At 38.3% G+C, this 12,944-nt stretch overlaps 1 protein-coding gene across 1 annotated transcript in view; it reads right to left on the bottom strand.

Moving 5' to 3' along the window:
* Positions 1 to 486: 486 nt before the first annotated feature.
* pip4k2ca (phosphatidylinositol-5-phosphate 4-kinase, type II, gamma a) overlaps positions 487 to 12,944 on the bottom strand; it is a gene marked incomplete in the record, with an annotated part of 26,882 nt that continues 14,424 nt past the window's right edge. The window contains 6 exon segments of the mRNA XM_014022562.1: positions 487 to 2,846; positions 2,925 to 3,028; positions 6,791 to 7,055; positions 7,493 to 7,606; positions 7,692 to 7,730; positions 9,301 to 9,447. Coding sequence (XP_013878016.1) covers positions 2,766 to 2,846; positions 2,925 to 3,028; positions 6,791 to 7,055; positions 7,493 to 7,606; positions 7,692 to 7,730; positions 9,301 to 9,447 — 750 coding nt within the window.

Genomic DNA, 12,944 nt, shown 5'->3' with positions numbered 1-12,944 from the left:
CCTGAAAAATGCTAAAATCAGCAAAATTGAAAAGCTTTGAAAAATTGGAATGTCCTGAAAGCACTGAACGTTTTGATATAGAAATTCGTAAAAGTGGCATAAAAATTGTGGAATGAGAAATACTGAAAAATAATCTGTGAGAATTTTTTATAAACTTTCACAAAAATAAAGTCAGAAGACAGAAGCGCAGGAAGCAGAATGAGATGGTTTTTCCCCAACATGTTTCTCAGTTTTTGACATTGAAATAATTGTTGGTGAAAACAGAATTATTTTGATGTTTTTAAAAACTGCAGCCTGATTGTTTCASTTGTGGACGATCTCTAACCTCCATCATTAACAGAAGTCACTCCGGTTCAAACTAAAAGCACATCAGTGTTACTGAACACTAAACCGAGGGACTGAATTCTACAACCTCCAGATGTGTTTCCACCCTGGACCCCTGGGGGGCTCTAAGTGAGTAAATATTGACTTCACACATGAAAAATATAAAATCACCCAGGTTTAATCTCAGGGCCTCATGAAACGACAGTTTCTATAAAGCTGAGGTATTTTTAGGACAAATGTAGTGRGGAAAAAAGGATTGTAGAGAGTGAAACACTGACACACCAGTCCTCAGGTCTGCTCACGCACACATTACAGAAAACAAGTCAAACAAGTTCCAGAAAAGGTTTGTAAAATATATTTTGGTCCAAAAGTTGATTTGAAAAACTAGAACAAGGATGAGGCATCATACAGAAAGCATCAACACTTCCCKGTCAGTATTCTCTCACCTGCTGAACGTTAATAAAGTTTAACACGCTCCTCGTCCTCCTAATGCTAGCTAGCTTTATGCTACATTTGCTAAGTTCAACTAATATATCATAAATTGTATCAGAATGAGTCTGAGTGCACACAGACCACAAATGTTCAACCAGCAGGTGTTTGATTCAACCTGTCACAGCAGACTAATGAATGTGAGGCACATTCTGCTCAGAGGAAGCTGCTCTCCACATTTATATTTAGTGTCAGCAGAACAAGCCTGTTGAATAAATGATTATCTGATCACAAAGACTGGAGATGTGGAAACCACCCGACTCTGATCTGAACTAAATCCACCTGAAATGAACTTCTTAAAAAGATCTTTAGTTTGAAAGTTTTAAAACAGGATGAAGTCTTTTTTTAACTGTGATAAAATGAAGATTTTTGCTCCAGCCACACCCCACTGGTGACGCACCGTGGAACTGACAGTCTGGTTTTCAGCTCCTTATTCAAACAATCCGAAGGTCAAACGCTCAAAAATCCTATATTTTACCAATCAGTGAATGCACCACAGCTGAGCTGAAGTCATTAACATATAACTGAACTAGAGACTGGAGCAGCAGCCTGAAGCTGAAGCCACAAAGTGGGGTTGTATTTGTGGTCTGGCTCGTCTCTACAGAACAGAATCGTCCCCAAAATCTGGACATTTTCTCTTTAATTTCGGACAYTTAAGGGTAACGGAGCAGCTTCATTATCTCTATCCAGGCAGGTGTTTTTTGCGCTGATCAATGTGTTTTATTTAAATATTTACTTTACTGGAGACATTTCATCCCTCATTAATGATCATTCACAGYAAAAGGCTCTGAAATTATAATAATTCTTCATTTTATTCTAAATAACAGTTCAGTTTCTTCCAAATAATGACTTTAAGCAAAGCTGCTAAGGATTTTAAATGGAGATCTTTTAGGAAAAACGATTTCATGTGATGTTTGTTTTGATGCGTGCATAGATTCGAAAAATAAAAAACAAGTAGAATCTGTTTGATAAAGCAGATCTGTAATAATTTAATAATTGTAATAATCTGGAGGCTATAATTTCTATATTTCCAGGGATGGAAATAAAAGCAGCTCAGCAGCTTTGGAGAAACTGAAAATTTAATTATGACTTTATTTATTCTGTAATCAGGCTGTTCAACAGGAAAAATTAACTTACCGGTAAATTGAGTGCATTCGGTTATTTTTTTAACTTTAGTGTCCCAACATTCTTTACAACTAAAAGCGTAATGTTTCTGCAGCCATCTGCATAAATATCACTAAATGTTTTTATAAACATTGTGTTGAGCAGCAGTTTAATCCATATTTAATATCTCTGAACAAAACAAGCCTGAGGAATGTTTTCTATAAATATTCTGTTTTTAGAGTTTTTAGGTAGAAGTTAAAGTTGGCAGGTCAGAGCTGTACAAGAACTGAAAATCGGTATCTTTACCCACCACCAGCCAAACATCACATAAACATTACATCATCTACTTAAAGGAAAAAGCACAGTAAAGAGTAATACACTGACTTATGCTTCTATTTCTATTATTTTTACAGAAATATGTTGTGATGAAGTGAGCTGGAACGATTCATGTGAAAACTGATCAGTTTAAACCTAAACTCAGGTTTGTTACGTCTGGACCATCCTGAGAAAAAAATAAAAATAAACGTGTGCAAGAAAGATAAAAAAAAAAACATGATAAATTCTGATTCACTGACATGATTTAAAGTCAACACTGATCACAAGCAGTTTGTTTCCAGATACACCGTTGCTTCAGTTCCCTCTGTCTGTGTGCTGAATACCTATAGAAATATAGTTTCAATCTTAAAAATAAATATGAGCTGAAGTTTACTGCTACAGTTAGCCCCGCCTCCTCGCCAGCTGAAATAATAATAATCATAATCATAATAATAATAATCCCTGTGTGTGTAGTGGTGTTCTACGGTCAAAGCCTCTCCGGTGGAATGACTCCTGGCAGCGTTTGTTAAAAGTTATGCAAAAATGTTTGAGATGAAGTCACGGAAGCGTTTGGCATATTGCTCCGGGTGAACTGTGGATATTTCAGCACCAGCCTGTAAAACAGACAGAACATAAAAAGATCAGGAAACGTCTCTGTTATTAAGCTCATCGTGTGTTTCAGTGCTGCTCACCCCGTGTTTGACTGTTTTGGCAGCGTGAGCGGCTTTCTTCTTGGTGTCGTACTGCGTCAGGACGTCTATCAGGCCCATGAAGTAAACCTCCCTCTGAGGGGCTCCTGATCAGTGCACAAACACATCCAGGGTCTTCAACAAACCAAGACCTATTCCAGAAATCCATTCAACTCCCATTCACAAGGTTCTGAATCCATTAATCACAATTTGATTCAGTMTGCTCGTAAATAATGAAAATCATTCCACTGTGTTAAACACAAATTTACTGCATTATTTCTCTTCTTCATAAACAGGTTTTGAAGACAAACTTGTAAATTAGACCATTTAAACTTGAACTGCAAACAAAACTGTCAAGTCTCAGAGGTGTTTAAATTAGAAAGGAATCACAAGTGCTAAACTACAACATTCATCTGTAGAGTTCATTAAGACATTGTGTAAAAATTACAATAGTGGTAACAAAACTAAGTGTTTTTGTTAGGATGCCGTCTTTCACACATGTATACATYGTGAGGAGAACAGATCAGTCAGACGTTTATGTTGTACCTGAACCTAAACCTTCACAAACAAAAGTTGTCATGGTCTCGGTTATCTTTAAGTCTCTGAATACTCAGCTGGTAATGTTGATGATTCTTTAGTTTCTTTTGTTTTGCCTCAGACAACTTGTTGTCAGAAGCTAACGTTAGCACTAAACATCAACCAGGTGTAAAAAAACAGCAAGCCAGGAGTGGAGAAACCATATAAAACACACCTCTGATCATCACACACAACATGACGTTACACGCAGAAAACAGCAAACTGGTCTTTATATTTTACTTATATTATTATAATTTTATTTATATTTACTGTTAAAAGAATCAGCCTAAATGAAAAGCCTGTGTGACAGACGAGTATGTACAGTATAATATCAGTTGTATTTGTTGGAATACTTCATGTTTTTCTGCCTGTCCCAACTCTGAAGCAGGTTGTTCTTATTGACTCAATATAACCATGTGCTTCTAAAATCACTGCAGACATTTGTAACTGTTAGAATGGTGCCAAGAATATTAAAGCATCTTATGGGAAAAGACCAGCTGAATAATTAATACCCCATTATTACAGAATTATTATCTAAATAAAATTTTTATGGTACAGACTGAGGAGCTGCATAGAAAACATGTTTCTGAGGCAGCCATCTTGAACTGGACTGGGTCTAAAGGCTCAACCTTTTGTACAAAAATATGTACAATAGGTTGCCTTAAGGCCCAGGCCATCTTTGCAACAGAGATCTATGATCTCACTGGGAATTACCTGGTTAAATAGTGGTAAATAAAATTAAATAAAAGATATACAGTGACTAATTTCAACAAGTTATATTAAAATCTGTCCCATGAACAATGAAATACATCGATAAGCAGACAGAAGTGACTTCAAAAGCTAAGTTTAAACATGAAACCTGAGTCTCAGCTACAACCACACCAGATTTTAGCTCAACGGCTGTAAAATTAATATTTATACACAGTTTCATGTTATTGAGCTGTGGTCATCAAAGCTTATTCAGTTGTAGAAATAAATCTAATAATTATTTTTGAGAGAGTGGTAGATCTAGGATTTATCTGAACAAAGGGCCATTAGAGAGGCCAAGTATTTATTTAACATTTTTGTACACAAATCTCTGATTTTGGTAAGATGCATACATTTAATCAGTCACACGTTCAAACACTTGTAATGTAATTTAAAAATCTTACATGTAAATTCTCCTTACAAGGTTAAAAGCATTTTTACTGTACATAAACCAAATACTCTCAAACATACAGCATGTAAGAAAATCCAGCTATTGTTTGTTAGTGGAAAGACTTTTCCTACAGGATTGTTCAAATCTTTAATAAGAGAACAGCTGTTAGCTTAGTTCATGGCAGACTTTCCTATTTGACTCATTAGCGCCTCCAGTGTTTGAGCATGAAACTGCACMCGCCATCAACACTTAGGTAAAGGACAGATGAGTGACAGGACAGGGGCACTTCAGGGGGCTAATCAGATTTCAGCTGGGGCCAACGTCCCTGTGGCCCCGCCCCTAGAACCGCCCCTGTTTAGAGAGTTTCATTAAAACCCATTAAGTGGTTCATGAGGTACTTTACTAACAATCAAACTCAGGTCAAACCATTATTGCCCATCTGCAGTTACTGCAGAACAAACCACTCAGAAATAGGAACCAGGGGTCTCATTTATAAAGGATTGCGTGGAAACCATACTAAAAGTGAACGTACGACCAAAAGGCGGAAATGGCGTACGCCAAAAAATATTCAGGTTTATAAAACAGTGCGTACACGTGTTTCTGCTTATCTTTCCTTTATAAATCACAGCTGCACGTCAGAGTTTGCGCACGAGGTCCCGCCTCAGGTTCTACCCTCTACACGCTCACATTCAACCATAAACAGTCAATGCAAAGTACCTCATGAATGTTAAGATGTATTTAAATCAGTCAGCTGATCAATGCCAACAAAAGCGATTGGTTCAGACACGCTCCGTCGTGCGTCTGGAGGATGACAGGAGCTGACTGACAGCTGCTCACGTGAACAGAATGTCTGTAATTGACACAGATTTTCACTCATTTTGCTTTAGAGTAATCTAACGATTTTTATAAAAATCTCAGCCTCAAATTAATTTTGTCACAAAGCCTGCAGGACGATAAAACAATAAAAATTAAATTAAATGTCAGATAAAATTAAAAGTAAGTCCACCCCTCCTGCTCGTCCTCTCCCCCTCCTGCCTGCTCTGTTATCCGCGGCAGACACCCCCGCCCCGCGCGCTCGTGACAAATACTGACTTTAAACGTGAAGTTTTATAACATCCACACTGGCGAGGTGGATGCGCCCTGCGCGTGTATCCAAAGCGTGACTTTTGCTGTCCTGCTGTCCTTGTCGGGGAGGGGTCTGTGGGTCAGGGAGGGGTCTGTGGGTCAGGGTTGCCTGAGGAGGAAGCAGATGAAGGGAGTTGCGCACGGGAACTTTTATTTAAGATTTAAGTTTTTTTTTATTTCAAAGGTCCTCATGGCTCAGCAGCAGAAGCATAAATATTACTGTTAAGAAAGCTGATGATAAAGTTGAATAAAAATCTAAGTCTGATGAAGTGAAATTAAATCTCTGACAGTGATCATTACAAAGTGTGGCTCTAATTAAGTTTGAGGGGACTCTCCAACATCACGTCATGTGAACTCTCTACTGAGACACAGAGACTCGTTTCTTCATATCAGCTATGAAATAAACTAAGATCTATGTTCTACCAAACATTTAAGTTCCTCTGTGTTTATAGTAATTATGGTAAGAAACTCGTGCGCAAAGTTAATATTTTCAGACTCAGAATGGATGAGCCGTTTGCGCACCACAACAGCTTTACGCGCACACACAGACACACAATTACCGGTACTCGTTCTTTGCATGATAAACGTATTTTACTCCTATTTTTACTTCGGATTTTTTTTCACACTCACATTATATTAAATTCATTATTTTTATGACATTAGAAGTCATTTCCGATCGCGCAGGGATCACTCAAACGTGTCCTTCACACATGCAGGAAGTAATTTGCATCTGTTTAACATATGYTAATGAAGGCGTGTCAGGGAAGGTGTCTCACCTGCACTCAGTTCCACGTTAATTGTGATGTACCAAAGAAATGTGCCTGGATTCAGGCGTACACAAGGTTTGGTACATCTGGATTTTTTTGTGCGTACACCGTTTTATGGATTTGACCGTACATCACGTTTCAGTAAGAAATCCACGCGAGTCTTTGTACATGAGGCCCCAGGTGAAGCGGGTAGAGCTGGAAGTTACTGCAACAGTTCAACAGTTAAAGATGAACCTTCCTGTTTTATTTTTTTTGTTGTTTACCTGGGCAGCTCTTCAGTGCGTACACATCCACGTATGGATCGAACTCTCCGGGTCCCAGAGGCTTACAGCTCGACATGTAGCCAGCGATTCCTTCAGGAGAGGTGCCATAAGAGCCCACCGCAGGGMCCGGCGCCAGACCGTTCTCTGCCTCTGGCTCCTCCTCCTCCAACACCTCCCCGCCGTCCTCTTCCTCGCGCTCGGCCCGACTGACGTCGTGGATACCAAGCAGGAGGCTGTAGTCCATGATCTTCAACTTCACGAGAAACTGAGGGAGAGAGGATAAGAGCATTCTACAAGGACAGAGACCACTGAAAATAAAAACAGGGTTTTAAACTAAATGAGATTTAAGCCTCTGAAAGGTGAAGCTTTGACACCTTCCTTTGATGTTTAGGATAAATCAGTCACAGGTTTGATGCTCTGGTTTGTTAGATGACATCAGATGAACAGTCTAAAGAGATCGGCTCTTTAGAAACTAAACTGCACTTTTTTCAATATTTAATTTTTTAATGGATGTCTGTAGAAACTAACTTGAATTTTTCAACTAATAATTCAGTTTTATTAAAGCTAAGACCTAATTAACTGATGCATCAATCCAATAAGTGCCTCTGAACATAAGGTCAGTGTGTGTGTGCTGGTGCTGCTCCTGTGTGGCCAAAAGAACAACAGACTCCAGAGCTTCAGCTTTATAAAGACCACCCTCACCTCCACATCTCTGTTGAGTTTCTCCATGAACTTCTCCTTCTGCTCCTCAGTTACATAAACCCTCTGCATGTTATTCCTGAAGTCCATGTCCTTAAAGGTTGGCAGCTCTTTTTCCTTTGGAAGGAACCAGAGCTCTTCAGTAAAACATCAGAGGTGACAGATAACAGCAGTAATGTGTCTCGGGTGACATTTCTTTTACCCTCTCTTTGTCGCTTGCTTCACGATCCACCAGAGAACCCTGGAAGAACAAAGAGCACTGAACCAAACATTTTCAGAGTTATGCTGAGCTGAATGTTGGTTTCAGAGTCACAAAGTGTCAGTCTAAGCTCAGCTGAATCACTGTGGTAACAGAGACTTGGTTTATAAGCTGTCTATCAAGGTTATAATAGTTTTGCAATTTTCATTATAGTTTTATTTCATTGTGACTTTTTTTCCTTTTAATTCAGTTAGTTTTACTTAGTTTTTACAGTGGATTTGCTAGTTTTTATTAGTTATTGCATTTTTAATGCTTAGTTTTAGTTTAGTTTATTAGTTTTTTATAGTTTGAATAAACATATTTGCCAATGCAACATCTAGCTTGTGATATTCCTGAGTTAACTAACCAACAGCTTTTTGATCATCAGTCAAAGCAGTCCATTATAGCAGCAACTTTCTAAAATAATCCCGTAACTCAATTTTGCCAACAAAGGACTCAGGCGATTGTTCAAAAGGGATCCCTGATTAGTTGTAACATTAGACTTTATTTGATAAACATATATTTTAACTGTAAAATAAAGACTGTAAAAATACTGTAGGCTGTTTAGTTTTTATAATTATTAAAATATAAATTTAAACACTGACAGAGCCATTTTATTTACACACAAAGCATTCTGGGTAAATGATGACGTGGATAGGTCCTCTGTGTGAGCGAGCTATATCCACCCTGAAGACAATATCTGGACAATATCTGATGATCGACTCTTTTAAATGAAACCAGAGAGGGTTGACAGAGAGGAGAAGCAGAACGACTCAGTCTACAACTGAAAATGTGGATGGAGGACAACAGAGCTGTTTCATGGAAGAACATCAGCTTAGTCTGTTAGCCTTTGTGCTAGCGCCCACGTTATATTGCCTTATATGTATTAGCTCGGCGCTAGCGCAACAAACAAGGTAAACTGTGGTTTAGTTTCTGTTTAATGTCTGAAAGACAGCTGAAAGACGACTAAAGAATGGCTAAAAGGATGGCTAAAAGATCACTGAAGGATTACTAAAAGGACCTCTAAAAGACCGTTAAATCACTAAAAAAGACTGCTAAAGAACTGCTACATGACCTCTGCAAATCTGCTAAAGATCCAACAAAAGACTGTTAAAAGACTGCTAAATGTCAGCTAAAGGACCGCTGAAATACCACTAAGGACAGCTAAACCACAGCTATATGATTGGTAAAGTATACAAAATTTAGATTAATAAAAAAATTTTTTTTTCTATTTTTGGCAGATTTTTGTATTTATCGCCCAAAAAAGGTTTTGAGCAGTGGCTGAATGGCACCCTGTTGTCATATGATCACACAGACCAAAGCAGAATGTCTGAGTTCAAGTAACATCAGAAAATAGTCATATAATCAATACTTTCCTAGCATTTTAGGCTTCTCAAAAAGAAGAGAAAAGAAGAAAGTCCTGCTCTGTTGAACTTGTTTTATAGTTTAAAAGGTTTAGAAAACATTTGATTTCAGGTTCTAAAAAAATAAAAAAATAAAACAAGTATCTGTGGAACATCTTAATTACTGTCAGAACTAGTGGACTGAAGTCAGTAGTAGAGTTCCTCCTTACTTTCAGGTCATATTTCCTGTGGACCACCAGTCTGTGGCTGAACATGTTCCTCATAACAATCAGGTAGGTCTCCTCGTTGTCCACGCTCACCCGGTACATTCCCAGAAACTGGGGCAGCAGCGTACTGCCATGACACTTCACAATGTGCTGCAGGGGAGAAAAAAAAACTCACTTTGTATGGCAGCTCAGGTAAAAACAGAGTTATTATCATGGTCAGATATTTAAAACACAACAGTCTCATGTTGTGACGGTTCCGGTTGATTGATGATTTTATTGCTATTTATTTGAATAATTAAGTTGGGTGCCAGTCAGTTCTCCCTCCTGACATGTAGGATGTTTTTACTACCGGTAGTTTATGGGTTTTAACTGTTATTACAGACAGAGTTGCATATAAGCAGTGCGCAGGTACGCATGCGCGGTCAAAAAAAGGAAAAAGCGCACCAGATGGAATGTCATAAAGCTCCCTTGCGTACCTAAGATTGTACCTGATTGTCTGTCAAAACAACAGCTAGCAGGGCTCTAGAGTGAGACCAGTTTGGTCGCAAACGCGACCTGATTTCTTTAAAAAAAATAAAAAAAAAGAATCCAGCCACACTGGTGTGAATGTTCAGTGCGCCACAGCGTGACTCTGATATAAGGATTAAATGGACCCTGCCTTCAATAAATCAGACGAAGTCCAGAGCCTTTTTATCCAATCAGGGCATAGCAGGGCGGGACTTTCAGTAAGAGCAAGTTTGGTTGAAGCAGTGGGACCGGCTCGACTCGAGCTGCTGCAGCAATCAGTCACATCTCCCTCCTCCGCTCTTCCTGTGCTTTGCTCCTGAACTACCAGAGGCTTTAGTCTGTAAAACCTAACTTTATATTAAATAAGTGTTCAGAATGTTGTTATCAAACAGATCTGTCCAACTCTGAGTGACTAAACTCTCCTCATGATGAGAGACTGCTGTGACAGGAGCACGTCACTGCACGAGCAGGCTGAGTCTGTCTGTGAGATTAACTGAGTTCTTCTAATTAAACCATATTAACTAACAGAACATGGCGGCACGGTGGCTCAGTTGGTAGAGCTGATGCCTCTCAGGAAGAAGGTCACCAGTTCAAATCCCGGTCCGGGGACCTTTCTGGGTAGAGTTTGCATGTCCTCTCCGTGCGTGCGTGGGTTCTCTCCGGGTACTCTGGCTTCCTCCCACAGACCAAAAACATGACTGTTAGGTTAATTGGTAACTCTAAATTGTCCCTAGGTGTGAGTGAGAGAGTGAATGGTTGTTTGTCTCGTTTGTCTCTATGTATGGCCCTGTGATGGACTTGCGACCTGTCCAGGGTGTACCCCGCCCCTCGCATTGTGACTGCTGGATATGGGCACCAGTGACCCATGCAACCCTGAAAAGGAAGAAGCGTCTACAGAAAATGGATGGATGGATAACTAACAGAACATTTGTTTGCCCCATATTAAAGCAAAGATGATTCTCTGTTTAACACCCCCATCAAAAAAAAAATATTAAAAAAAATAAATAAAAACAACATGCCATGTTCTCTAGATGAATGATTTTAATTATTTTAATTTATCATAAAGAGCCACAAATTTCATTCACAATTTTACATAAAAAACAAGGTTCTTGATGTGCTAAAGTTTTTTATATTTAGGACCATACTGTGATACAGCTTTTCTGGGATAAATGTAATTTATTAAACGATCAAATACAAAGAATAAATAATTACATGAGCTGAAACCATCTAAATAATATAATATTTTTGAATAAAATAGTCTTTTAAAAAATAAAACAGTCGAACAAATAAAACATTTGCATATTTTACGTTATTTTGCTCTGTGCAAAAGACAGATATTTGCTGCTTGGACTGGCGAGTGTGGAAAGCTGGTTTAACCAAGGCCAAAGTGAAGACCAAACAGGAGCTGTCCATCTGAGGGACATGTTAGTCTAAAAGACATTTAACCATGAGATGTTCAGTTTGTCATGTTTATATGACATACACCCAGCCACTCTAACTCTTACAAAATTAATGCAGAGTAAAAGAATAAAATAAAAACTTGTTGGACTGATTTGGCATGATGTCCTGAGATGTTGCAGCTGATAGGAGTCATAAAACAGAACAGGGGGACGTTAGATGCCCTGACGCCCCTAAAGATAAATGTGTTAAATTAGTGAAGGAAAATATGAGCACCAAACAACAACCCTAGGTTCTCCCCTGAGAACCAGACCAAAAATTTTATGTGCAACCCTGATTATATATATGGTTTAGAGTTGTATTGGTTTACCGAACACACAAGGACATGTAAAGTATACATAAAGATATAAATACACACCCTTTTCAGCTAAAATTAAATAATCAGTGACACAAATATTTTAAATAAAAGGAAGTGAGCAGAGACAAAATGAAATACAGTTTTCTTTAAATATATTATTTACAATCAAAAATTATATAATACAAAATAATACCAAACAAATAATATTCCCTTTTCCTCCCAGTGTCCATATGTGGTGTAAAAACCACTGTAGTTTAGAGTTCAATTTCGGCTTGGCTCCACATGCACGAAGTTTGGCTTGGCTTGGCAAAGCAAAAACAAAACAAAAAAAGGGTAGGCTTGGCTTGGATCCACAAGCACAAGGATTGATGGGTGTTAAGATGAAACTTATATGATTCAATGAGGGGGAAAAAACAAGCACTCCCACAATAAAAAAAAAACACTCCCATAAAAAAACTCCACTTCCAGGAGTTTTTAAGATGAGTGTGTTTTAGGATGGCTGGTGTGTTTTAAGTTTTGAGGTTTAATTTGTTGTCAACAACAAGTATTGCGTCATTAATATGCGCGGTGGTTTTTCTGCCTTGGGGAACGACTTGACGGGTCGGAATTCTCCGGCGTCGTATCCAGCAGTCTTTTAACTTTGTTTGGTTCGGCTTCAGCAGTTTATAACCATAAACTCCAGGATTGAAAGAAGTTGTCCTCCGAGGGATTAAACGCTTCGTTACGGAACTTTGTAACGTAGGTATTAGGAAGCTTGTTGCTCACTCGGACTCTGTCAGTGAGCAAATGAACGCACACACTGTGCGTGGGCGGTTCTTAAGGTGAGTCACTGCGGCTATATGCAGGTGATCTGAATCATCAGTAATTAATCGGAGGTGGAAAACAAGTGAAAACAATTAACTAAAATTTGGTGCAACCCCAGGTTGTTACAATGTCAACCTATTTTCTGTGAAGCTGTTGACACATCATAAACACATGAAGGTAAAACATCTGTCCAAACTGCACCAAGTTCATATGTGACACCTTTATCATATAATGTGTGAGACTTCCTCTTTACATTTATTAGACTTCCTGATTAAACTTCCTGCAGTTTGAGGATACTTACCGATACCACACATAACTGCAGCTTTTTGTCCGTTTTATTAGGTGCACAGCTCCTACTTCTAAGCTTAAATCATCAATACAGTTTAGTGAAAATGTTCCAAAAATGTCTCAAACATGAAATTTAAAACAAGAATAAGATGTGTTGAACAATAATTTAACTCAATAAATGATTTAATAATAATATTAAATTCTAGAGTCAGTTCACACTGGTAAGGCTGAGGTTTAAATTACATCTAACATCATCCTTACTTTGCTTTAGTGTTGCATAATCATATTATTT

This window comes from Austrofundulus limnaeus, unplaced genomic scaffold (genome assembly GCF_001266775.1).
Source record: "Austrofundulus limnaeus strain Quisiro unplaced genomic scaffold, Austrofundulus_limnaeus-1.0 Scaffold335, whole genome shotgun sequence".
NCBI lineage: Eukaryota > Metazoa > Chordata > Actinopteri > Cyprinodontiformes > Rivulidae > Austrofundulus > Austrofundulus limnaeus.
This window is presented reverse-complemented; position numbering and strand designations above follow the sequence as displayed.